The 26137-nt window shown below is 40.7% G+C and overlaps 3 protein-coding genes across 3 annotated transcripts; all 3 read right to left on the reverse strand.

Annotated features, from left to right (window-relative positions):
- Positions 1–487: 487 nt before the first annotated feature.
- Positions 488–3451, reverse strand: LOC110702928 (LEAF RUST 10 DISEASE-RESISTANCE LOCUS RECEPTOR-LIKE PROTEIN KINASE-like 1.3). Its single transcript, XM_021880691.1, has 4 exons — positions 2491–3451; positions 2085–2120; positions 1751–2002; positions 488–1539 (listed from the first exon to the last, which is right to left on the reverse strand). The coding sequence occupies exons 1-4, from the start codon at positions 3287–3289 to the stop codon at positions 656–658; spliced, it is 1971 nt and encodes a 656-aa protein (XP_021736383.1). The 5' UTR covers positions 3290–3451; the 3' UTR covers positions 488–655.
- A 1107-nt stretch (positions 3452–4558) lies between these two features.
- LOC110702929 (LEAF RUST 10 DISEASE-RESISTANCE LOCUS RECEPTOR-LIKE PROTEIN KINASE-like 1.2) lies at positions 4559–25169 on the reverse strand. Its single transcript, XM_021880692.1, has 4 exons — positions 24277–25169; positions 6250–6336; positions 5904–6170; positions 4559–5735 (listed from the first exon to the last, which is right to left on the reverse strand). The coding sequence occupies exons 1-4, from the start codon at positions 25088–25090 to the stop codon at positions 4813–4815; spliced, it is 2091 nt and encodes a 696-aa protein (XP_021736384.1). The 5' UTR covers positions 25091–25169; the 3' UTR covers positions 4559–4812.
- LOC110702931 (LEAF RUST 10 DISEASE-RESISTANCE LOCUS RECEPTOR-LIKE PROTEIN KINASE-like 1.2) lies at positions 6330–7811 on the reverse strand. The gene has a single exon (XM_021880693.1). It carries the CDS (start codon positions 7463–7465, stop codon positions 6641–6643), a length of 825 nt encoding a protein of 274 aa, XP_021736385.1. The 5' UTR covers positions 7466–7811; the 3' UTR covers positions 6330–6640.
- Positions 25170–26137: the final 968 nt, after the last annotated feature.

Raw genomic sequence — 26137 nt, forward strand, 5'->3', positions numbered from 1 at the left:
TTTTTTTTTATTAAAAAATTATTTAAATTATATTTTAAAATAATAAAAATATAAAAAAAAATTATATTTAAAAAAAAAATTATATTTAAAAAAAAAATTATATTTAAAAATTATATATAATAAAATTATATAATTATATTTTTAAAAAATTATATTTAAAAAAAAATTATATTTAAAAAACAAAAATTAAAATTATATATATTTTTTTAATTTTATTATTTTAAAATATAATTTAAATAATTTTTTAATAAAAAAAAAATCAAAGGTTAACCATTTTAACTAAATAAAATATCCCTTTTAATTTTAAATTGTCCAATATTTTTAACATTTTTTCTTTCATTTCAGATTTATATAAATTATGAATTAATTTTATGAAAGTCAGCTTTTATTAGCAAACTTTTATGGGCTTACTTTTAACAATCAGCACAGAACCTTCACATACTTTGAGCCGAGAATGTGTTAGTCAATTTAAACACAAGTTATGAGCTCAATTGTAGAACATTCTTCCACAAATTTTACCAACAAATTTGTACAAACTTAGGTCGGCAGTACAAATGTACAATCTATGCTCCAAATATAAAATATGATCCTTTACATTCTCATAGTTTCTGTTTCAGATGATTAGTTTACAGGTACAGAAACATGTGAATTAGTTTTAACTACTGTCAATTTGAGTAGATTCAGCCTTGTTGATTTCGCAAACTTCACTACCATTTACAGAAGAAATTAAATCATCACTTACATTAATACTCTTTTCATCTTGAATTCTTGTTAAACATTTCAGAACGTCTTCCATAGAAGGCCTTGTTTCACTGGTAGCTTGAAGACATTGAAAAATGAGATCAGCCACAGCGATTACTTCCTCCGTCACCTTAGAATTCTTTTTGAACCCGAGCTTAGGATCAATAAGCTCGATCCAAGCATGCTTTAAGATCTTGTTGATAGCCAAACTTGACAAATTGATTTCTTGTCGAGTTCTGTTTCTGTCGACTGCAGGCTTTGCTGATATAAGCTCAGCCAAAACAACTCCAAAACTGTAAACATCGCTTTTATTTGTTAACTGGTAACATTGCTGATACTCTGGATCAAGGTAACCTGGGCTTCCTTGTGGCATTGTTGATACATGGGATGCATCCAAGGGGAACAAACGTGACAGGCCAAAATCCACTACCTTGACAGAGTAATTATTATCAAGCAGGATATTCTTTGTTTTGACATCACGGTGAATAATATCAGAGGAATGAAGGTATACTAAAGCACTTGCGGTTTCTATTGCAATTCTTAGCCTAATAGGCCATGGAAGAGATCTCACTTTTGCTTGCTGTCCGTGCAGATGGTCTGCAACTGTGCCATTTGGGATGTATTCATATACAAGCATGAGCTCAGGGATCCTACGAGTGGTACATCCATAGAGTTTGACAAGATGTTTGTGATCCAATCGAGTAAGGATCTCAAGCTCATTCATGAATTGGGCTACATGTTTGTTCTGCTTCTGATAGAACAGTTTAATTGCCACTTCTCGGCCATTTTGCAATACTCCTACACATCCAAATATGTTAAAAATACATATCAGCTAGTAATCTGCTTCAACATTTAGGTCTGAAAACTTATCAAACCTTTTACTGTCAAATTTGTAACATGAAATAATTAAGTTATGCAATTATACCATCAATGTTATGTAAGAGTATTGCTCTCTTTTGAGAGAAGATAGTGAAAATGATAAGTGCTAAATAAATTCATAGTTCCATACCATGGTATACAGTGCCAAATCCGCCTTTGCCAAGTTCTTTAGAAGGTTCAAAGTTATTTGTGGCTTGTAGAAGCTCGTTATAAGTGAACAACTGAGCTCCAAAGTATGAACTTTGTTCTTCATCAGGTGCTATTGATAACTGAGAGGTTTTCCGGGAGGTAAAGAATGACGATGAATGGTAATGTTGTTTACCTCGTACAAACACAAACAATGTAATCACGACAAGGAGAAAGCCAGAAGCTACTCCAATTCCTGCAACAAATACATATATATGTTTATGAAAATTTGTTATAAGGGTCAAATAATGACTTTCCCTTGTATATGAAATTGTTACCTATTCCAACCTTAGCTTCTAGGCTCAAGCCTTTACCTGCAGTGTACAAGCATCCCAAGTTCAGAAAACAAGACAACTTACAAAACATTCATGATTTTCTAATTGACTAGCGCGGCCCAACTATTTGATATGAGAAAGAATATATATGATTCCATGATAAAAAAGAGTCTAAATTCTTCTGAAACTAACCGAATTAGTCTCTAGGATAAAAGCAAAGAGGACAGGAATAAGTCATGATTTACTTCAATATGAAGAAAGAAATCAATTGGAGTATTGAGTCCTTTCTTTTAGCACAGGACATCAGCTTTTTTTACTTTCAGAATCAAATATGATGATCAAGAGCAATGAAAAACAATAATTCTAACAAAGAAATATAGTATGCTTAAAGGGGAGAAGTAAAGCATACTTGGTGTATGATCAATTGATTGAGGGCAGACTGTGGGATACAATCCACTACTGCAAAAGCAAGTTGACCGACTTAAAGTCATATTGTACACACAAGCTCCACCTGAAAGAGTACAATCCTGGCATTGACCTTGATCAATAACCCATCTGACCTCAAAACCTGTCTTTAAAACATCGCCAACTCCTGATGAATGATGAGAAATCAAATCATTTAATGCATCTTTATAGACGGGTACATATAGCTTCATGCCACATATTTTTCCAAGTTCATGCTCCCATCTATCCGTGATCACAAAGAAAGAAAGGCGATTTGGGTACCTTTGCTCACAAGAAAAGGTAAAGGGTGCTCCCTCAAGAGGTTTCAACTTTGGACAATCATAATACAAAGAAACATTTCTAACATTGGAAGTGTAGTTGAAAAGGGCCAAATCCAAGGTAGTGTTGTGCAACTCTCCTAATCCAGGGCATTCACTACGCGAAAATTCTTCATGAACTATCCTCAAGGTGCTAGTGTTATAATTGATGTCAATCATATTGTACACCTGAGACATGATGTTAATTTTCAAAGTATTACCATCACAAGAAAGGTTGAAATTCGGATGGCCACAATATTCAGGGCGTCCATTTCCCCAAAAAGGGTAAGCAATTTTAAGGTGTGATGTTCCACAAGTACTGCTTGAGTTAGACATGCACATTTCATATCTCGAGTCAAGATAATCTCCTGAGTAGACATTATTGTACAAGGTTAAGAAGATAACGAGGAACAATGATAGAGGAGACCGAAGAAGATTTGGATGCATTGATTTTTATGTGGTAGCTAGTAGCCGGCACGCAAGGTTGTGGTAGGAGAGTAAAAAGTCAAATTATGGTATAAGAGTAGAGTTGATGATGATGATGATGATGATGAATAGGATGTGCTAGCTAATCGTTATTCCAAAATAAACCAATATATAATTTTTCTATTTATAATTAATATGATAAAATTCATTACACTAAGCATATTGCAGCCAAGTCTAGAGTGGTTCCAAGTTCGATAAAACAAATGGCAAACTATGACAAAATCTAAGATGCAAATTAAGTCAAAATCAATAATTGATCAATGGTCCTCTATTAAAATTTTAAAATACAAAAATAAAATTCAAATGTTGAGCTAAATTACAAAAACATTGCTTGTTTGACCAAAGAACTAAATGTTGATTGTTGAAACCTGCTTGGATGACAAAGGTAACAGTTCAGAAAGAACTATGCAGAATGACATGAAATGGGGTGGAACTCATACTCGGTAATTAACCATTCGATTGAGAACAGATCGTGGGATACGATCCATTTTTTCGTAGAAGCAAGTTGATTAACCTGAAGTCATATCGTATACACAATATACATACACCAGACGTCCAGACATTTAACAATTCTGCTGGTATTGACCTTGATCAATCACCCATTTGACTTAAAACCTGTCTTTGAAACATTGCCAACTTTTGATGAAGGATGAGAAACCAAGTCTTTTTACAAGTTTCTAAAGACGGGCACATATAACTTAATGCGACACACCTCTATCTTCAAGATCATGCTCCCAACATATCTCATAAGGCAATTTAGATAACTTCTTTTATAATGAAAGCTAAAAGCGCGAAGATGTTTTACCTCTGGACAGTCGTGATTAACCCTTTCCTTCAAGGTGATTTCTACATTACAATTGCTGAAGTGAACAAATGAAAGACACGAAAGCTATGCATGTTCCTGTTTTTTAGTGAATTAGATGTTTAAACATATACTCCCTCCGTCCCATAATACTTGACACAGTTTCCATTTTTGTCCGTCACACAATACTTGACATGTTACTAAATATGGAATGAGACCATTAATAAAAAAAAATATTTTCCCACATTTCTCTCTCCTCACCTATCCACTTTTTGTAATCTTGCAATATAAAAATACAAAAGAGAATCTTTTATACAATAAACAAATGTTTTAAATGGACCCATTTTTAGTTTTCTTAAACTGCGTGTTCACCCCAATATCTCAAGTATTATGGGACGGAGGGAGTATAGCAGATAAAAAAAGAAGAATTTAGAACATTAAGTAAAGTTATTTATACCATGTAGTTAGACTTCTGATTGAAACTCATCTTACAACTTTGTAGTCATAATTGTCATAAGCATCAAACAAACTCTAGTTGAAGTTACAATTAGCTAGTATACCGTGTATAATTCTATACAATCATATGTTTTGATTGGTACTTAACACTTTCTTCTTTCTCCTGCTTTGAATAAGTACCATAAATTTATTACTCAAGAGTAATTTTGTAACAAAGAATTGAAGATCAAACACTAGCATTAACTTTATACCGCATGACCAAACTATCCTCCCTTGGTGGTGAAATAGGCGACATATCACCCTTCAACATAATTACATCGTCATCAGGAATGTCAACAACTTCCGCCCTGTCCAATTCACTTTCTTTTTGACTTTGTATGTTTAGTAATGTTTTCAGCACTTTATTCATAGACGGCCTCATTTCTTTCGTACTCTGCAAGCACTGAAATGCCAGTTCTGCTACTGCAGTTATATCCCTCTTAGCTCGAGAATCAGACTGAAACCCAAGAGAAGGATCAACAAATTCGTGCAAGCTATTTTGGATTTTAGCAACTGCCATATTAGACAAGTTAATCTCATTTCTCCTCCTTGTGATGTCGACAGCAGGTAAAGAGGATATAAGCTCAGCCAACATGACCCCGAAACTGTAAACATCACTTTTCTCAGTAAGCTGGTAACACTGATGATATTCAGGGTCTACATAGCCGGGGGTCCCCTGAGGAGCTGTAGATACATGAGTAACATCCAAAGGGAAAAGCCGGGAGAGCCCAAAATCCGCTACCTTGACAGAGAAATTACCATCAAGGAGGACGTTTTGAGTCTTGACATCACGGTGGACAATGTCAGAATCATGCAGGTATACCAATGCACTTGCTGTTTCTGTGGCAATGCTTAGCCTTCTTTCCCATGACAGTAACCCCTTTACGCTTTGTTTCCCATGTAGATGATCTGCGACAGTACCATTTGGAACATACTCGTACACAAGAAGAAGTTCCCTACTCTGACGAGAAGTGCAACCAAAGAGATTGACCAGGTTTTTGTGGCGAAGATTTGCTAGAATTTCAACCTCATTTAGGAACTGCTCAGCTCTTTTGCTATTGTTTTCGTACAGGCGTTTGATTGCCACTTCACGTCCATCTCTAAGCTTGCCTATTAGAATGGAAGGACGTTTGTTAAACATTCAAGCAATGAAATGTGGTCATGTCTTCTTTACCTGAATTTTATCAAACTGAAATTTTCTTATCGATCTGAACAGATCAAAATTAAATTAGAAATAAAACAGATTTTTGCTTATTGAAACCAGCTTATATACCATACCATAGTACACCGTGCCAAATCCGCCCTCTCCAAGTTCCTTTAAGGGATTGAAGTACTCTGTGGCTTCTTCGAGCTCCCTGTAATTGAATACATGGACTCCGAATACAGTACTTCCGTTCAGTATATGTAAACTTGATGCAGCGGATGAACGACTATATGACTTATTGAGAGTCAGCAAATTAGCTGAGGAATTCTTCTTCTGATGGCAGCGATATAAAAATAAGCACACAGTGCTGCTCAGAAGTACAAATCCTAAAATTCCTGCAACTGTAAAACCGATTTTTTCTTTAAATCATAATCCAACAATCTGGAACTGCAAATCTGAAATTGATAGAGAATAGATTACCTAAGCTGATAGTAGACTTGTTAGACATTATCGAACTTGACTCTTTTGGACGTGACTCTTGTAGACCTGAGTCCATCGGACCTGCATCTAAAGACAAAGGAAATATAGAGAGTTTATATATGAGGTAAGAGTATTGAATAACGTTTTTTTTTTTTTTTTTTTTTGAAAGGTACTGAATAAGTACTTATATATGTACATAGATATTATAGAATAACATATCACTTTGTCATATCTTAATCATTCATGTCACCAGTGGTTTAATCACGAAATGAATTTTGAAGCCTAGAAACTAGGCTGTAAAGGAACCGGAAAAAATGTAGAATAAGATCCAGAGAATCTATCAAACATGCATAATATATGCACCTGAAGAACTACAATCCTTCTCTTCATTCTAACATAAAAAATATATATAAAGCATATACTTCGTATATGAAGAAATACCATCATGGCAGGTTTTGGGATGGGTGTTTTCCTTGCAAAAGCAAACAGATTTATCATCAATCAATCCACATCGCCCACCACTAGTTTTGCAAACACTGCAATCATTTAGAGTCCAATTCAATGTAAATCCTTGACTCAAAATTTGCCTGTAGTTCATCTTCCAATAACTACTTGCACCATAACCATGAACACCCGAGTCCACATCCATATCCAAATCCACAGGTACTGCAACCATAGACTCACACAATCCTAAGGAATAGTTCTGCTCAATCAAATCCTCGAAATGGAAATCACCAAAAGACTTGTAAGTGGCATTTTTATTGTCTACACCCGCTTTACAGCTTATAGGATAGTACACATAGTATGTTGTAGGAAGATTTGAGCAGTTGTAGAACAGGTAAAAATCAGCAGAATTTGTGGTGAAACTAATTGGTGTATGTTCAAGGGTTAAATTATTCGAGGGAGTCGGGCAGGTAACAGAATCATTGTAGACAACAGCATTTACCAAATGAAAAGTGTGGTTGAGATAATCAACATGGGTTATAACATAATCATTATCTGAAACTCTAAGGATCGGAGTTGTATTGTTTTTGCAGGATATGTTAAAGCTTGGATGCCCACAATATGATGGTTGTTTGCTTGGAATCCAAAATGGATAACTTATACTCGAAAGGTTGCCACAACTTTGAGGGGCACAAAGTGTGTAATTTTGATCTGAACTCCGCGTTTTGATGATTAATGAGGTGAAAATGGTAATAAAAATGTAGGAGGACATTGTGTTCAAGAAGTTTTCGGTTGCATTGGAGTGATAGGAAGAGAGAATGCAGAGGATTGAATGAATGAGAGGAAATAAAATGTGAGGAACATAAAAAGTGCAAGTTCAAAAGAAGTGCTTAATTAATAGACTGTGTTGACACTTGACATAAAAGAAATAGTCCATGGTCTAAGACTCCACTAGTCACCAACCCTTAAAAGTGGATGTTGACATACAAGCTGCTGTAAGTCCTCTAAAGTACCTTAACTGTTAGGTGCAATATTCTAATTCCATGGTTATAATGGAGAGATATGTTTGGAGTCCCACGATTGATTCTTTATTCTATTGGTCTAATGGTCTATTCGTTTGAGGTTTTAATTACAATGAACTAGTTATTGGCCCGGGCGATGTCTCGATACATTCTAAATTTATAACTTTGATAAAAAAATTAATAATTAGGATTGCTGTTGAACAATATTAATAAGTTGGTGAAAAATATAATAATCTATATTATCTTTCATTAATTTATATATAAAATATATCAAATTTAAATATGGAGGTTATACATATGAAGAGTTTTTCAAGTAAACTAAACTTTTATTATAGAGAATTAAATTACACCAATGAAGAATTTTTCAAATTAACTACACATTACTATAATTCAATGTGGTGAGAGGAGGGTAACACACATAGGATGACGCATGGCGCACATGTGGCACCGAATAATAAATAAAGGTGACACGTGGCGTTAACATGTTCTCCCTATGAGTTTTAACAATAATAATAATAATAATAATAATAATAATAATAATAATAATTGTTTCGGGTGAAAACAATGGGACCTTGCCGAAGGTCCGATGAAGCGGAGAAGACTAGATTCGATCCAAGTAATGTTGGGCCGAAGGTTTCCTGCACAGTAAACACACGTAAACTAGCCTCGGGGGTGTTGCCGAGGAAGGCCCCTCCGATGCTAAAGTCAGTACAATGTGTAGAAAGAGAACACTATGCAAGAGAATTAGTTGCTTGAGGCTTTGCTTGAATGAATGTAAAAATGTAATATTGATGGCTTTTATACCTCTTCATACATGGAGAAGTTGGGCCTTAGCCCAATTGGTTTGCCTTGAGGATTGATCTTTGACTTTAGCACAATTGGAGAGATGAACCTTGACCTTGGGTTTTTAATTGGATCATTTAATGCCTAAGCCCAATTGGACTAAATTGGACCCAAACAACTTGCCCCCCATACCCGATTTGGAAGGATGACGGGTCGGGTTTGATTTAATTCAGAAAAGGAGGGAAGTGAATGATTTAATTAATCCAAAAATTTGAATTTAAACCGTAATTAATGAGATAACAACGGTTAAGGAGGATGATTGTGGAAGTTGGACGGATAATGGGAAGTTTAATCGCAAGGTCGTGTGTTTAACGGTTACTTAGTGGGGTATTTAAGAGAAATTGAAAACGCGGACTCCCCGCATTCCCATTTCTGGAGATATAATCAGAGGCGCGTCATCTCTCCTCACTTATTCACCAACACAAACCCAGAATTCTCGAGAGAACCCAAGAACCCGCATCAAAACTTCGCAAATTCCCTGAGAATTAAGCTTAGAAACTGAGACTTGCCACTACGAACTCGTAAATCGGCAACTTTCGCTTCAGATTAAGGTAAATTCCTTTGATTTTAGTTTATTTTTCTTCGAATTCGAACTCCTTCCCTCTTTTTTTCGACTTTTTTCTTCGAAATTATCAATGGCAAGAGGAGTAAGGGGTAGAGCCCGTGCTCCAAGAAGAGCAAGGCCAATTCCCGATCCTAGGAACAGGATTAGGACCTGGAATGGACAAAGAGCAGAGTCTGACCCTGCTGAAGGGATTAGGGCGACTCCAATTTCCTCGGCTCCTCCTCAGAGAACGGAGGGGCCGAGCGCTTCTGGGCGGGACGATGAAGTTCCCGCTGTCCTTTGGGATATCCTCCCCGGGTTTTCAGAGTGGTAGGATGCCGAAGTAGCTTCGGCCATGATAAAGAACCGCCCCTACTCATGGTGGGTGGAGAATGTCGAACAGTATCGGTTTTCCGAACAAATTGAGTTGCATTACGGCATCCTTGAAGCTGATGGGTATTGGTGCCGAATGCCCGTGGCATCCGATAGAATCCATCGTCCACCCCCGGGGTATGTGGGGGTGTACACAAGACAACTTCAGTATGGGCTGAGGTTCCCTTTGGACGTATTCGTCCGAGACTTGCTGATCCATTACAATATTTCCCTATGTCAGCTAACTCCTACTAGCATCCGAAGGGTGATGACATACTTATGGGTCTGCAAGTTCTTCAAGTATGTGCCGAACCTGCACTGCTTCAAAAAGCTTCATCGGCTAGTGCCAAATATTCAAAGTGGGCACGGAAGTCATGGTTCCGGGTGGTACCGGATTGAGTCTCGGCCCCAGTACCTAACCATGTGGCCGAACGACTCTTCATACAAGGACTGGAGAGGTCAATGGATTTGGGTTAGGGCACCCACGGACCCGGGCCACCCTTGCGTCTTCAGCGCTCCCCGGTACCTTGCTGAGCCTGATCCCGACATGGGAGGTCTAGGTCCCCCCGCAGATAACGACCCAGATCCGAACCTTAATCAACAGAACATCTTCGGCAAGCTGCCGAACCGGGGGGGCAGCGGCCGAATGCAGCATATCCCGGAGACTTGGCTCCCCGATACGCATTATGTTTTCCAAGAGAACATGCTAGCAGCTGTCGGCCTCAGCCGAAAGTTTAAGGATGGTAAGCTTCTTCGGCTGGGGCCGAGGCTTTTTAATTATCTCTTTTTCTCCTCTCACTTCGCTTTTTTCTGCTGTGCCAACCTAACTGAACTGACCTTTCCCCTTTTCTTTTTCAGAGCGGGACGAGACCAACGTCGGCATTAACTACGCTCGTCTTGGCGTCAACCGAGAACGAGTTGTAACTGATCGGGCCCCCTCTATCACTGAACCGAGGCATAGGGAAGTTCATCTAGACTCTTCCCACTTCCAAATTGAGGCTGTTGCTCTGTATCAGAGGCAGAAGCCTTGGTGGAAGAAGAGAGATCCCTGGTTTCAGCTGCTGGACGAAGAAGCTGAAGCTGCCCGTACGGCCGAAGAGGTTGCACGGGTTATTGAAGCTTGTGAAGGAGGAGAAGGGTCCTCCAGGGCTGCTGAAGAGGAAGCTGCAGCTAGGGCAGCTGAAGAAGACGAGGCTTTGCTGAAGACCTCGGTGAGCTTTCAGACTTAACTTTGTCTGTTTCTGTTTTTTTTTTTTTTTTTTTTTTGTACTCACATTCTTCCTCCCCCCTGTCTTTTACAGTTTGAAGAGAGTAACAGACACAGAGAAGGGAAAGCCCCTGTTCGTCCCGAAGACCAGATACAAGAAGAGTCTTCAGACTCAGACATGGACGAGCAGCCGCTTCAGAAAAGGCGCCGAAGAATGGCCATCATCGGCCCGCATGACTTTCACCGGAGGCCGATGACCATCGGCGTTGAAATAAGGGAACCCGAGGAAGGCAATGGATCGCCGAGGGTTCCCCGGCCACCACCTCAATCACCTCAAAAGACCCCTCCGCCACCTCCTGAGATGGAGGTGGATCAGAAAACTCCCGAATCTAAGGGAGGGGTCCAAGAAGAAGTTCAGGAGAGTGCTGCTGAGCACAAGAATAAGGATGTCGTGATGCCCAGTGTTGAGGGTTTCACGGCAGACATTGCAAGAGAGGTTGAGGCTTTCGTCCTCACCCCTGAAGAAGAAGAGGTCATAATAATTGACTCTTCTGAGAAGGAGGATGCTGAGCCATCCAAAGTTAAAGAGGCTCCGTCATCATCCTTTCCTTCCTTCCAGACTCTGCAATCTGGAGAAATGGGTTTCTCGGCCCCCCGAATTCCAATCCCAGATCACATCTGGGACCTCATATGGGGTCAGAACTGAGAAGGTGCTGCAGCCTACTTCGGCGATTTTGCTGGCACGTCCGAAGTAGATAGGGCAAGAATCTGGTCGCTGAAGGCCACTGCTGGGATGGGCGAATCCAGCAGATCAATTCCTGACCCAGCCAGGTCTAACCAACTGCTGATGATGCAGGTGATTTTCCTTGCCTTTATTTTCTCTAAAATTCAGCTCTATTTTTATTTTATTTTTTATTTTAACTTGTGCTCCTGTTTTCAGTTCGTGCACAATCAGACTCTCACTGTAGAGCTGATAGATACCCTACAAGATAGGGTAGACGCTGCCGAGCACGACAAGAAGGTAGCCGAAGAGGAGTTAAAGCTTGCTAAGCTGAAGCAAGCAGCAGCTGAAGAGAAGCAGTAGAAGGGTGAGGAATACGAGAAAAAAGCTGCTGAAGCCTTCAAAACCTTCTGCGACGCAATGGAGAAGGAAGTTTTTCCTCCACTGATGGAAGGGGAAAAATTCCTCCAAGAGCACATGGGAGTGGACATCTCCAAATTCAAGGCTACCATTAAGAGCCGAATCCAGGAAGGAGCTGCTGCACAAGCTGAAGTGCAGCAACGACTAGAAGCTCTTGAAGCCAGCAGAATGGCTGCTGAAGAGATGCTCCAAGCTAGGGATGTCCAACTCTCAGAAGCTGTTGCTGCTGCTGAAGCTTAGAGAGCTAAGCTCCAAGAAGCTGAGGATCAGCTGACGGCCAAAAAGGAAGAAGTGGCCCAGGCTCAGACAGAGGCTTCCCAAGTTCAGCAGGAGCTGAATGAGCTGAAAGGTTTCTCCTCCAAGCTCGCCGATGAGCTGAAGAAATCCAAGGAGGACTTGGAGGAGACCCAGAAGAAGTTGGCTGATGCTGTGGCTCTACTCAAAGTCCTCGTCTATACCCAGGAAGAATATGAAATGGGTTTCAGAAACGAGTTCAGAGTGTGCCGAAGAGTCTGCCTTCATGCTGAGCCGAAGCTGGACTGGTCCAAATGTGCTGAATGGGTCCAGAATCCCGAAGACCCTCATATCAAGTATGCAACTCCAGTCGAAGCTGAAATTCTTAAGGCTGAGGAAGCCGAAGAAGAAGCTGAGAGAATGGAGTTGGAGGCTGAACAGAGGGAAAGGGAGGCTCGGCAGAGTGCAAAGCCTGCTTCTTCTGCTGCTGGGGCTGAGACCACCATGGGGCTCAACAATGCTGACCAGTCTGATCCTCGGGCTGAAGCATAGGAACTCGGGCAGTCGTCTTCAGAATCTTGCGGTTCATCATGTGCTCAACTTTAGACTTGTCGCTTTCTGAATTTTTTTGCCTTGTTTGTTTTTTGCTTCAGCTTGCCTTGTCGTACAAAACAGTTTATTTTTTTGCTTCTGTACGTATTTCGGCAGCTGTTATTTTCCGCTTGTGGGCGGCTGCCGATACAGTTTATTTGAACTTGTAGCTCAATCAATTTCTGAGCATAAATTATTAATTTGATGTTTTTTTCTTCATCTGCTTTGTTTTTGAATGCTTTACTGTTTCTTCAATTCTGCTGAACATAAACTTGCACTGGTAGTGCTTCTTGCCCCCCCAGAAATTGAAGTATGGCTCCAGCTGAATAAACAATTTCTTTATTTTTCTAAAAATGGGTTTTCGAAACACAAGGCCAACTGAAGGCAATGCTTTGGATAATGGCTTTCTGGGATAGGCAATATCCCAGAATTGTCCACGGACTCACGCCTTTGGAGAACAAATCTTACTGAAGCTTGACTTCAGCTGAAAGACTAGAGTTCTTTTAAAAAATGGATATCCGAAACACAGGGCCAACTGAAGGCAATGTTTCGGATAATGGTTTTCTGGGATACAAGGCTCAGTTAAGGCAATATCCCAGAATTGTCCATGGACTCACGCCTTTGGAGAACAAATCTTACTGAAGCTTGACTTCAGCTGAAAGACTAGAGTTCTTTAAAAAATGGATATCCGAAACACAAGGCCAACTGAAGGCAATGTTTCGGATAATGGCTTTCTAGGATACAAGGCTCAGTTAAGGCAATATCCCAGAATTGTCCATGGACTCATGTCTTTGGAGAACAAGTCTTACTGAAGTTTGACTTCAGCTGAAAGACCAGTGTTCTTTAAAAAGACGAGTTTTGTCAGCAATCTGAAACCCAGTTACCCGAAGGCGAAGGTTTCAGACGAGGCTGAATAAAAAACCCTTAAAGAGTAGATAGAACCAAGAAAACTTTGAAAGGATAAAAAGTTGCAAACATTTATATAAATGGTGGCTCCAAGGCCTTTCATTAGTTCAAAATGTACTTACAAAGATTGTTCTGCCCCGAAGGGTTTACACATGATATTTTTTCAGTACATCAGCGTTCCAGTGATTTTTCAACTCAGTTACATCCAACTGCCGAAGTCGGTATGTCCCTGGCTGAAGCTCATCACAGATTTCATAAGGTCCTTCCCATGCAGCTGAGAGTTTCCCATGGATTCGGCCTTTCTGAACTGCAGCAGCATTCCGAAGGACAAGGTCTCCAATTCTAAGAGGCCTTGCATGGACCCTTCGGTTATAAAATTTGCTGATTCTCTGCTTATAAGCGGCCATTCTGTCTCGGGCTGAGTCTCTTACTTCGTCGAGGAAATCGAGAGATTCCCTCATCAGTCGCTCATTCTCAGCCGAGAAGTGGTGCACTCGTAGGCTCTCAGAGCCAATTTCCACTGGAAGGACGGCTTCGGCACCATACACCAGTTCAAAAGGTGAATAGCCCGTTGCCTCTTTTTCAGTTGTCCGAAGGGACCAAAGGATTCCAGGGAACTCCTCCAGTCACTTGGACTTTTGATCTTCCACCCTCTTCTTGAGGGCATTTAGGATCTGTTTATTTGCAGCTTCGGCTTGTCCGTTACTTTGCGGGTGGCATACCGCTGAATATGCCAGCTTGATGCCGAACTAATCTGTATACCGCTTCAACGGTAAGTTATCAAATTGCCTCCCATGATCGAAGACAAATACTCTGGGGATGCCAAAGCGAGTGATGATATTCTGCCAGACAAATTTTCTGACAGTTTGCTCTGTAATGTTCGAGGCTGCTTCAGCATCGATCCATTTACTGAAGTAGTCAACACCAACTATCAGCCATTTTTTCTGGTACACAGCCTCTGGAAATGGTCCTAGTATATCCAGTCCCCATTGGGCAAACGGGAGTGGATTAAGGATCGGCTGAAGATCCCTTGCTGGCTGGTGGATAACTGGAGCGTATTTTTGACATTTTTCGCATTTCCGGACCAGCTCCTTAGCATCTGCGATCATGGTGGGCCATTAATATCCAGCCCTCAATGCCTTGTGGGCTAAGGTCCTTCCCCCAATGTGGTTCCCACAGATGCCGAGGTGAATCTCCCGTAGGATATAATCTGCATCTGTTGGTCCCACGCATTTCAGCAATGGGGCTGAGAAGGACTTTTTCAGAAGTTCCCCCCTGAAGACAATGAACCTTGAGCTGGTTCTCTCCATCTTGGAGGCCAAAGCTTTATCTTCGGGAGTTTCTCCCCGAAGCTTGAAAGCTAGGATGGGGTCCATCCAACTAGGCTCTGGGTCAGCGCAGCACACTTCAGGTGCTTCGTCGACACTTCTCTCTCGACGCACTTCTACATATACAGATCTGTTCAGCTCGGTAAGAGATGAACTGGCAAGTTTGGAGAATGCATCGGCTTGAGTATTCTGACCCCTTGGGATCAGCTGAACCTCAAAAGTTTTCAGCTCTGCAATGACTGACTTGGTCTTGGCAAGATAAGCTATCATGGAGGGCTCTTTGGCCTCGTAGTTGCCGCTAATCTGATATGCAACTAGCTGAGAGTCTGTTTTCAGGCAGACATGATCGGCTTCCAGGGAGATGCACAATTCTAGGCCGGCGATTGCTGCCTCATATTCGGCTTCGTTGTTCGAGGCCTTAAAAGAAAATTTTAGTGCATACTCAAAGGATTTGCCTTCGAGAGAAGTTATCACTACTCCTGCCCCCGAACCGTTTTCGGTGGAAGATCCATCCGTAAACACGGTCCAGACTTTCTTTTCATTGTCTAGCGCTTCTTGGTATGAGCATTCGGCCAAGAAATCCGCTAGAGCTTGAGCCTTAATGGCAGCCCTCGGACGGTAGCTGATGCTGAATTCGGTGAGCTCAAAAGCCCACTTGGCTAGCCTACCAGATTTTTCAACCTTTCCGAGAACTTTTTCCAACGGCTGATCAGTTAAGACCACTATCTGATGGCAATCAAAATAGGGCCTCAGCTTCTGAGCAGCTACTACTACCGCGAAAGCAACTTTCTCGAGTAGAGGGTAGCGAGTCTCGCCATCCGTCAGTGTATGACTGAAAAAGTAGATCGGTTGCTGACTTTTACTTTCTTCCTTCAGCAGTACTGCACTGATGGTGGCTGGGCTAACGGCCACATACAGGTACAAAGTTTCTCCTTCAGCTGGGCTAGCCAGCGTTGGGAGCTGAGCCAGATGCTCCCGAAGCTGTTTAAAGGCGTCTTTTTGCTCTTCCTCCCAAACGAGCTCTTTTGTTTTCGGGAGTTTCAGGGCTTTGAAGAAAGGTAACCCCTTATCCGAAGCTCTGGAAATGAACCTCGAAAGGCTGCCATTCTTCCGGTGAGCCGCTGAACATCCCGCTTTGTTTTCGGCTCAGGAAGGTCGAGCGCCGCTTTAACTTTGGAGGGATTGGCATCAATCCCCCTTTTGCTGACTATGAACCCAAGGAATTTCCCTGACTTCACGCCGAAGACGCACTTCTTCGGATTCAGCTTCATTTGATGCTTTCTTAAGGTGGCGAAAGTTTCAGTCAGGTCCTTAACATGGTCCTCAGGTTTTTTGCTTTTGACGATCGAATCGTCGACATAGACTTCCATGTTTCTGCCCTTTTGATCGGCAAAAACTTGATCCACCAGCCTTTGATAGGTTGCCCCCGCATTTTTCAATCCGAAGGGCATCATTTTGTAATTGTACACCCCAGCGTTCGTGACGAATGCTGTCTTTGCTCGATCGTCGGGGTGCATGAAGATCTGATGATACCCCGAGAATGCGTCCATGAAACTAAGCAAGGCATGGCCACTTGTCGAATCGACTAGCTGATCGATCCTCGGCAAGGGATAGAAATCCTTCGGACAAGCCTTATTTAGGTCCGTGAAGTCAACGCACATCCTCCAGGTACCATTGGCCTTCTGAACCATCACCACATTTGCCAGCCATTCTGGATATTGGCAAGGCTCGATGAAGCCCGGCTCCAACAATTTTTTGACCTCGGCTGCGATGTCTCGGTTCTTATTAGCGGAGTAATTCCGCTTCTTTTGCTTAATTGGTCGACACGTTGGGTCAACATTAAGCTTATGGGAGATGAGGTCTGGACTTATCCCGGGCATATCAGTTGTCGAGAAAGCAAACACATCTCTGTTGTCCCGAAGGAGCTGAATAAGTTCACAACGGGTGTTCGGATCAAGGTCCATCCCGATTGTTACACATTTCTCAACGTCTCCTTCAGCCAACTCAACTGTTTCAGTCTGTTGGTCCATGTCCATTGCTGATGGACTGGACTCTTCATAATCTGGCATGTTGCCTATGTCAGCAGGTGTCCCAGTCTTTTTGTTCTTCGGCTGGCTCTCTGAGTCTTGCGGTTCAGCTGAAGAGCTAGCCTTTTCCCTTTCGGGCCCTTTACCTCTGGGTACAGATCCTTGGGCCGAAGCACTTAGGCCTTTCGGCTTTTTTGTGCTTGGCTCTCTTTCTTTTTCTTTCTCCTCCTCATCCTTGTCGTCATCTGGGCGACTACTGGATGGCTTGAGGTAGTTGCACCTTCGGGCGTCCTTTTGGTTGCCCTGTATCCTTTCGGGGAAGCCGACGTCTGAGACGTAAATCATCAGCTGATGATAAGTTGAAACGACCCCTTGGATCTCATGAATTATGGGTCTCCCCAAAATCACGTTGTACACTGAAGGAGCGTCAATGACCAAAAATTCAATCATGACGTTCCTGGCTGCCTCATCGCAGCCGATGGTGATAGGAAGTGTCACCTTCCCATCTGGATAAGTTGAAGCCCCGTTGAACCCGGATACCGGGTAGGGTACCGGCGTAAGGTGCTTGATTTGATTGTAGGCCTTTCGGAACAGAAAGTTTGCTCCGCTGCCACCGTCAACAAGGACCTTACTGACGTCGTGGTTGGCCACCGTGGCGATGATCACCAACGGATCCTCGTGAGGGAACGTTATCCCCCGGCAGTCGGCGGCTGTGAACGTCATGTTCGGCACCGGCGACTGGGGAGACTGAATGTCAGCGTTGTTCACCTGGTGAGTCAAAGCCCTAAGGTGTCGCTTGTGCTCCCTCCGAGAGCATATTCCTCCCGAGATAACATTGATCGGAGAGAATTTCCCCTCCGGCTTTTTACTGTTCTTCCGGGGGAAGTCGAGGTCTTGCCGAGAGTCCTTTGCTGACTTCTCGGATTCTTTTTTCTCGCGGTGATCCGCGATGTATTTTTTCTAGTATCCCTTCCGGACCATGTCCTCTATCTGGTCCTTCAGTTGGATACACTCCTCAGTGTTGTGTCCCGGAGACTCGTGGAACTCGCACCACTGATTTTTATTTTTCCGCTGATACCACTCTGGGAGTGGTCTCGGCTTTCGGTAACTCTGCTACTCCTTTGTCACGCTGTAAATTTTGGCGCGTGGAAGAGAGAGCGAAGTGTAGGACTCGTATCTGCCTGTGTATGAGGCAGATTTTTCCTTCTTTGGGTCGCTGGCCGAAGATTGCTCCGAGGCCTTTGACTTTCCCTTTGCCTTATGGCCTTGGCCTTCAGACAAGGGTATTTGTCTTTGTTTCCCTCCCCCGAATTGAGGTTGGGTTTTCGCTTTGTTCCATTCTTCGGCTCGGATGAACTTATCCGAGGCATTCAGAGCTTCCTCCAAGGTCTGCGGGGTATGCATGACCATGAAGTCTAGGAACTTCCCGGGCTGAAGGCCATTCTGCATTACAAAAATGGCTAGCCCCTGGTCCAGCCGAGAGACGTTGGATGACTCGTTACTGAAACGGGTCAGATAGTCTCGGAGGATTTCGGTTTCCCCCTGTTGCAGACTCATGAGTTCTGCAGTAGTCTTCTCTCGGCGGTTTGCCGTGGAAAACTTGCTCCTAAATTTGGAGGACAGATCATCCCACCCTGTTATGGAGCCTTACTTTACTCCCTTGGAGATCCACGCTTGCGCGACCCCCTTGAGAGTGGTTGGGAAATATTTGCACCAAGTCGCTTCGGATCTGGGGCAAAGATGCATATGAGTCTCATACGAGGCCACGTGATCCTTCGGATCCGAGGTCCCGTCATATGTGATGTGTGACGGTATTTTAACCGTGGGCACGTGCTCTTCCAGTATCCATTGCTCGAATGGCGAACTGGCGGGTAGCATAACGGCCTTGCCCTTGTTCCTGGTCGAAGGGACCGCGCTCCGCCCTCTTAGAGAGGTAGGAGTGGTTTTCGTCCCTGGCTGGGAAGTCTGGGCCTCGACCGCAGGGAACGAGAGGCGACTGCGCACGCTCGGTTCCTTGCCGCCGAGTCGGTCGAGGACGCTTTGGCGAACAGTCTCAGGTTCTCGGTGAGTAGATTCTGGCCGAGAAGCTGAGCTGCTGCTCTTATGCGCTTCTGGTCGGGAGGATGAGGATCCTTTTAAAAATTGAGGGTTCTTTTCCTCTCTTTTTCATTTTTCCAGGTATCCTCTTCCCACTCTTCCAGTTCCCGGAAGGAAGGAAGCTTCCCACCATTATGGTCTAGCTTCCTCCGCTGATGCCGGGTATGCGGAGGAGTTCGATCACGAGGTGGTGGCATATTTTGTGCCCTCATTGCCTCCATGAGCACTGCCAGCGCTCTTGCCACCTCCTCCGAGCTGGGCCCCGTCAGAGGGGTCCTCGGCTGAGTATGGGAATGAGGGGGCACATTCGATGGTTGGCTTTGGAGCACTGCATGTGTCCTATGATCGGACTCACCCCTGCTAGACCGAGAGTGACTCGGCCTATGTTGAGAGTCATGAATTACGGGAGAAAGGGAATCCTCCTTGTATGATCCTCCCCCCGAGCTGGCACCCTTGGGAGAGTTCCGGTCCGACGAGGGTGATGGTGTAGGGGTTTTAGGCTTTTCGCCCGCTCCTTGACGGAGGCCTTTGCTCTTGCGGTTCTTAGCCATTGCTACTAAGATAATTGCAAGATGATCTTGGTTAGAAATTTGGCTTAAAGATTTTTGAAAGTCTTCCCCACAGACGGCGCCAAATTGTTTCGGGTGAAAACAATGGGACCTTGCCGAAGGTCCGATGAAGCGGAGAAGACTAGATTCGATCCAAGTAATGTTGGGCCGAAGGTTTCCTGCACAGTAAACACACGTAAACTAGCCTCGGGGGTGTTGCCGAGGAAGGCCCCTCCGATGCTAAAGTCAGTACAATGTGTAGAAAGAGAACACTATGCAAGAGAATTAGTTGCTTGAGGTTTTGCTTGAATGAATGTAAAAATGTAATATTGATGGCTTTTATACCTCTTCATACATGGAGAAGTTGGGCCTTAGCCCAATTGGTTTGCCTTGAGGATTGATCTTTGATTTTAGCACAATTGGAGAGATGAACCTTGACCTTGGGCTTTTAATTGGATCATTTAATGTCTAAGCCCAATTGGACTAAATTGGACCCAAACAATAATAATAATTTAGATGTGTTTTTGAGTGATTTTCATTAAAAAGCTAAGGCTAAAACTGATTTCATATATGCGTTGGTATAAAAACTAATTTCTCACATACTACCCATGAAGGATGGTTTAGAGTTGCCGCACATGAAAATAAAAAATAAAATAAAATATTTTCTTTGTTGCTTAATTAGATACATCGGTTTGACTTTTTTACATTTGAAAAAAAATTACTTTATCCATTAATATCTTTGATTACATATCCGTAAAAATCATAAAACTTTTGATAATTTGATTATATACATTCAAATCAACCTAATAACAAGTAAAATGATGACATTTATCTTTATATACTAAACAAAAGTGTTCAATTCAGTGTGGAGAATAATACGGAGTATAAATAGTGTAAAAAGTTAAAGTGATGGTCCATTAAAAATAGAAGAAGTATAGAAAAGCAACATCAGATCAAAACGGCCGACATGATATTAATATATTTAAACTATTAATCATTAATAGCAACATTTAGTCTCCAGAGTCGGTCCATTGCTCCCCTTATAACAAAAGTTAAGCATGGCATGATGTCAAGCATCAAAACTAGTCCAAATTTAGTGCAGGATCAAACCAATAGTAGTTTAAGCTCAGTGCTTACACAATCATTTTACTTATATTTTTAGCCAAATTGTCAAAATATACACAACCAAATTGTCAAAAAAAGCACAACCAAATTGTCAAAAAAAGCACAACCAAATTGTCAAAAACAAGAGATTACTTATTTACTTGAGAATATATCCATGCTTTTCAATTTGGTGTTGAAGAAGGTTCATTTATATGCAGTGTTATGCAAGCATGTGTTAGTGGTGGAGCAAGTGTTGCATACACAAAGAATGGAGCCGCTCATCTTTTATAATTATTGTGGATATTCAAAGACTTCCTGTCGTTGAACCGAAAGTGTGAGTGGCGCAACGCTTTACGACTTGGCTGTTCAACATAGAATGTATAGCAAGTAATTTGTCTAATGGAAGGTTTCTATGGTTGCTACTACGTACGTAAGTAATAAGTTACTTCACGACTTCACTTATCCATTATAGCTTGTGAATCGTGCAAATTTAAACAAAGGGTATTTTAGACGTCGGATTTACTAGATATAAAATCATTCAAGGGTATTTAAGTGATACACAAAACATATTAGATAAATTTTAGAAAAAAAATTGATTTAAATAATTCAAATCACAAATTCTTATACTTCGTATTGACTTCACCAAACGTAACAGGTAACCGGATTTGTTACAGTAAGTCACTTGCAATTTGTCAATAGTCTATTAGTCCAAAAAAAAAAATCTAGGCCAGCAAATATCCCATCACCGACAACCAACCCCCTTTCCTAGTCCTATCTCGGAAACCGCCCCCCTTCCTAACCCCACCTCGAAAACCGCAATGTCCCTAGTTAACCCCTACCTCAAATTCAATTAAACTTTTGTAACAGTTTATTTAGCATTTAGTGGCACTATATCATCATCTATAATTATCAATGATTTTTTTAAAATAATAGAGTAACATTATACATTTTCAATTGCGAAAAACAACCTTATAAAAAATATTGTAATAAACTATTTATAAAGCATTAAATGTTGTAAGTTGCTACTAGTTTCAAACTTAATGATAACATGAAAGGGAAATTAAGGGTTATGAAGGGGCTATTGGGAAACTTGGCAGGAATAGGGTGGAAATGAACCGAATATGTACGAACCGTTACTAACCCGACCCGTTTTTTGTGAGAACCGTTTTTTATTAGTTGACACGTTTTGATTTTAGCACTATTCACACACCTCCCTTTGACCATGTTTTGTGATTTATATGTGAATAAAAATATAGTCAAGTGAGATCTTGTTAGATTCGTCACAATGTATATTTTCAAAGTATCAACTTTTTACAATTTTTGCTTATCGGTAATTAAAAATATTAATGATTGAATTTGTGCATTGGCAAACGTGACTAAAGAAACGTGTCAACTAAAAAGAAACGAAGGAAGAATAATATTAACAACCATTAATTTATAAATATGGAGTAGTTCATCGTAAAAAAAAAAAAAAAAAAAAAAAAAAAAAAAAAAAAAAAAAAAAATCAATAAATATAGAGCAATTCTTATTAGTATAAAGAAAAACCTAACCCCAGCAAACTTTTGGAAGAAATTTAACTATTTTAGACCCATTCGGTTAAATTTATATTATGTTATGTCTATTACAATTTTTTGTTTAAATAGAATGAGTTCTTCTATGGTAGCTAAGATTGATTAGTGATAACTGACTTTTGTGAATTTAATACTATGTACTTAAATCTGTCAGTTTCTAATTCGAACCATTAAATCCGACTGTTTCGACCGATCCGAAAAAAAAAAACTAAACCGTTAAAAGTCCATTTTTTGGAAATCGAAAACCAACCCGACCCAATTTTTTCTAATCTAAAACTGAAGTGAACCAAATTTGTGCGAACCGTTACTAACCCAACCACTGTTACAACCTGAAACTGACCAACAACCCGAACCGATTACGCCTAAACCCGATAGTAACCCGACCCATTTTAAACCGAAAACCATTTAAACCCGACAAAAATACGATAAACCTGAACCGGTCCAACCTGTAACCCGTTGTGACCGAACCATTTATAACTCATAATCCGCTGTGACCGAACCGTTTCCAACCCGTAACCCGTTGAGACCGAACTGTTTACGACCCATAACCCGTTGAGACTGAACCGGTGACGACGGTAACCTGTTATGACTGAGTCGTTTACAACCCGTAACTTAATATGTTTATGGTCTAATCCTTTTCAACCCACTACTCGATAAACCTAATTTATTTATGACTTAACTTGATTATAACATGACTCGTTCCTACCAATTATCTGACTAACTCGATTCGATGATGATCCGACTCGATTTTAACCCAATATGATATGGACTGAAACCCGCTTTAAATTGGGTAAACCTGTTTTCAAACCCACCAAGTTCTATCCAAACCTATTATGACCTGAACTGACAATGACCGGACCCGATTTCACCCGATCTGTTTTGAACCGAAACCCATTTTCAAACCAACCCAATCTAACCCAAACTGATTATGACCCGAACCGATTACAACCCGATCCGATTAGGATCCGAACTGTTTTTGAACCGAAACCCACTTAAACTGGCTAAACCTATTTTCAAACCGACCCGATTCAACCCAAACTAATTATGACCCGAACCAACTACAACCCACCCGATTAGGACCCGACCCGAGTAGAAACTGCAATAAATAAAAATCAAACCAAACTGACTTGATGATTTCAAAACCGACCCAAACCGACCTGCTAATCTTTTCAACCCATTATAAACCGATCTGTTATAACCCAAAACTGATAATCCTAACTCAAACTCAAATTGTTTACCCGAAATGACACACTATATGTACTTGTTTAATATTGGTGAACTACTGTGAAACAGGTTCTTAAATAAATGATCATGCGAGAACGTAAGCAACCAAGATGATTAAGATAAAGATCAAATCTTGTGGCTACAACAAATCGTTGGCTTAAAAATATGTAAAATTTAGTGATATGTGCGGATGTAAGATTTATTCTAGGATGATAGTTTTCATATGAAAATTGTAATATACATCCGAGTGCAGTGTGAACAAACATTAAAATGTGAACTTATATGTGAACCGTGTACCTGGGTGTATATAACAATATCTCATTTTTATAAATGACGCATATATTTGACTCAATTTGTTACACTTCTAGAAATTTTGTACCTATTTACATGATCCTCTTCAATCACACATTGTGATTTATATATAAAGAGAAATAATTATGCGAGGTCTTGTTAGATTTTGGTTGGTATTTTACTTTATAATATACTATTAGTTATAGGGATATTTTCAATTGTTGATTTTATGCTTTACCCCTAATAATAAAGGTAAATTTTGGATTATATGGAAAGTCCTCTAACAATGAAGATGGTTATCTTAATTCTTAAATTGTCATGATGTAGTTTAAGCTATTTCAAAAAAATACGGAGTACCTCCTTTTTTTTTTTTTTTTTTTTTCCCCTCAACGGTACATATTTTAAATTTCTGAAATTTTCTATGATCAAATTAGTTATGTTGTCAACTAATTAGAGCTCTTAACAACTAGCTAAAACAATGAATAAACAAATTACTTGACATATGACTAAAAGCTATAATATGGATGCTTACCTGTTGGAGCATATGGAGCATTTTGACGATGTCTGTTGCAACTTGGACTACTAGCACCTTCCTTGCAAAAACAAACAGGCTGATTAACTGTTTGATTGTATCCACATCTTCCCTTGTCCTTCGTGCATTCGTTACATGGTCTATCATCGATCAACCATTTTACCTCGAATCCTTTGTTCAAAACCTGTTCAATGTTTGATGCTCCATTCGCAATCTTTACTGCTTCAGCCTTCTGAACCGGAATATTTATCTCAAAACTACAGTTTTTTCTAAGCTCTTTCTCCCATTTTGAATCCTTGATTGCAAGATAGCCAATGTCGCTATTGTTTAAGGACGGCGCTGAATCATATACATTCTTTGAGGAGCATGGAAATCCATAGGGTGGATCTGGTTCCGACTTAGGAGGCAGGCAACCGTAGAAGAGGGTAGCATTCTCAGAATTCGGAGTTAGGCCGAAAAGATTCAAGTCTAAGGTAGTGTTGGTCAACAGGCTTATGCTCTCAGGACAGGGGCCTGATAACAGCAGTGGCTTTGCAAGGGTGAACACCTTATCAACGTAGTTGATGTCGAGGATGTTGTAAGTCGCTTTATCAATATTGATTGTTAACGTATTGTTGTCACAGTCTAACCTGAAGGTCGGATGGCCGCAGTAATTTGGCAGATTTCCATCCCAGAAAGGATATTTCAGTTGGAACCCACATGATGATTTGCTAGGAGGGCAATTGTCGTATCGTTCATCGGCTGATGCCGATGATATCAAGAAGATGGCGACGAAGAAGAAGATGACAGAAAGTACAAAGTTGTTCTGATACATTAAACAATAATTCTGCAGGACTGCAGAGGAGAAGTTTTGTGGTTTAGCTAATGAAGTTGAAGGGGAAAAGCTGTTTAGATCAAAAGATATGACCAATTCTAGTACTTAATAATGGTAATCATGATGTTATGATGATTATTGTATGATTTTTTAATTTTCCTACTAGTACTGCCTGCATTATATTAAACAATAATCTAATCGGGTAGCAGTAATTTAAAATTACACTGCTAACTTAGCTTAATATGATATTTGGAATAATAGTCAATAAGTCTATGTTTGATAACATTAATAATTGATCAATGCATGAAATTAAATATATAAAATGAGGAAGAAAATAACAAATAGCAGGAAAATAAATAATGTTCAAGGAGTAGACTTTGGTGATATCACAATCAGGATGAATGCTATGCATGTACTCTAGCTGTATGAGATCAGATTCCTATGAATATGACAGCAATTATGTCTCTTCTTTAAGAATTGTACAACCTTTATTTTGTTTTCATGAAAAATATACTATTGTAAAATAAATAAAAATAAAATTCGTCGGGGAGCATTCGAACAAATCGGCCTTGTTCTAACTTCTAATGGACTTATGTTTTAAAATTTCACTTCAGTTCGGTTTAATTTAGTTTTTTTTTTTTAGGAAAGCAAATGGTATATTAATTAATGGACAAAGCGCCCGTGAGTACATACGGAGATATTTCAGGAGGACAATGATTCACCCATACTTGTTCTACACCAAAGGGCATTAATCTAGCTAAGTGACGTGCAACATTGTTGCCATCCCTCTTAATATGAGCCCAAGAAACAAAATTAAAACTACTACATAAAAATAAAATGTCCTCCAAGACACCATCTAGATCAGAAAAATATACTGCACCTTTAGAAAGACGGTTCATTATAACTTGGCAATCCGTTTCAATTATAATATCCCTGTAGCCATACTTCTTTGCAAGACGAGCAGCCAAACATAGAGCCTTAGCTTTAGCTATTTCGGGTGGCAACCAAGCTCTCAATCTACGAGTGGCCGGAAGCAAAACCTTTCCA

The sequence above is a fragment of the Chenopodium quinoa genome, unplaced genomic scaffold, assembly GCF_001683475.1.
Source record: "Chenopodium quinoa cultivar QQ74 unplaced genomic scaffold, ASM168347v1, whole genome shotgun sequence".
NCBI lineage: Eukaryota > Viridiplantae > Streptophyta > Magnoliopsida > Caryophyllales > Amaranthaceae > Chenopodium > Chenopodium quinoa.

Coding starts and splice junctions, on each gene's coding strand:
- LOC110702928 (XM_021880691.1), bottom strand. CDS start 3,289: ATGCATCCAAATCTTCTTCGGTCTCCTCTATCATTGTTCCTCGTTATC. Junction 2,003..2,084: donor AGAAGCTAAGGTTGGAATAG/GTAACAATTTCA, acceptor TATTTGTTGCAG/GAATTGGAGTAGCTTCTGGC. Junction 1,540..1,750: donor ATTTGGCACTGTATACCATG/GTATGGAACTAT, acceptor TTGGATGTGTAG/GAGTATTGCAAAATGGCCGA.
- LOC110702929 (XM_021880692.1), bottom strand. CDS start 25,090: ATGTATCAGAACAACTTTGTACTTTCTGTCATCTTCTTCTTCGTCGCC. Junction 6,171..6,249: donor CAAGTCTACTATCAGCTTAG/GTAATCTATTCT, acceptor TCGGTTTTACAG/TTGCAGGAATTTTAGGATTT. Junction 5,736..5,903: donor ATTTGGCACGGTGTACTATG/GTATGGTATATA, acceptor CCATTCTAATAG/GCAAGCTTAGAGATGGACGT.
- LOC110702931 (XM_021880693.1), bottom strand. CDS start 7,465: ATGTCCTCCTACATTTTTATTACCATTTTCACCTCATTAATCATCAAA.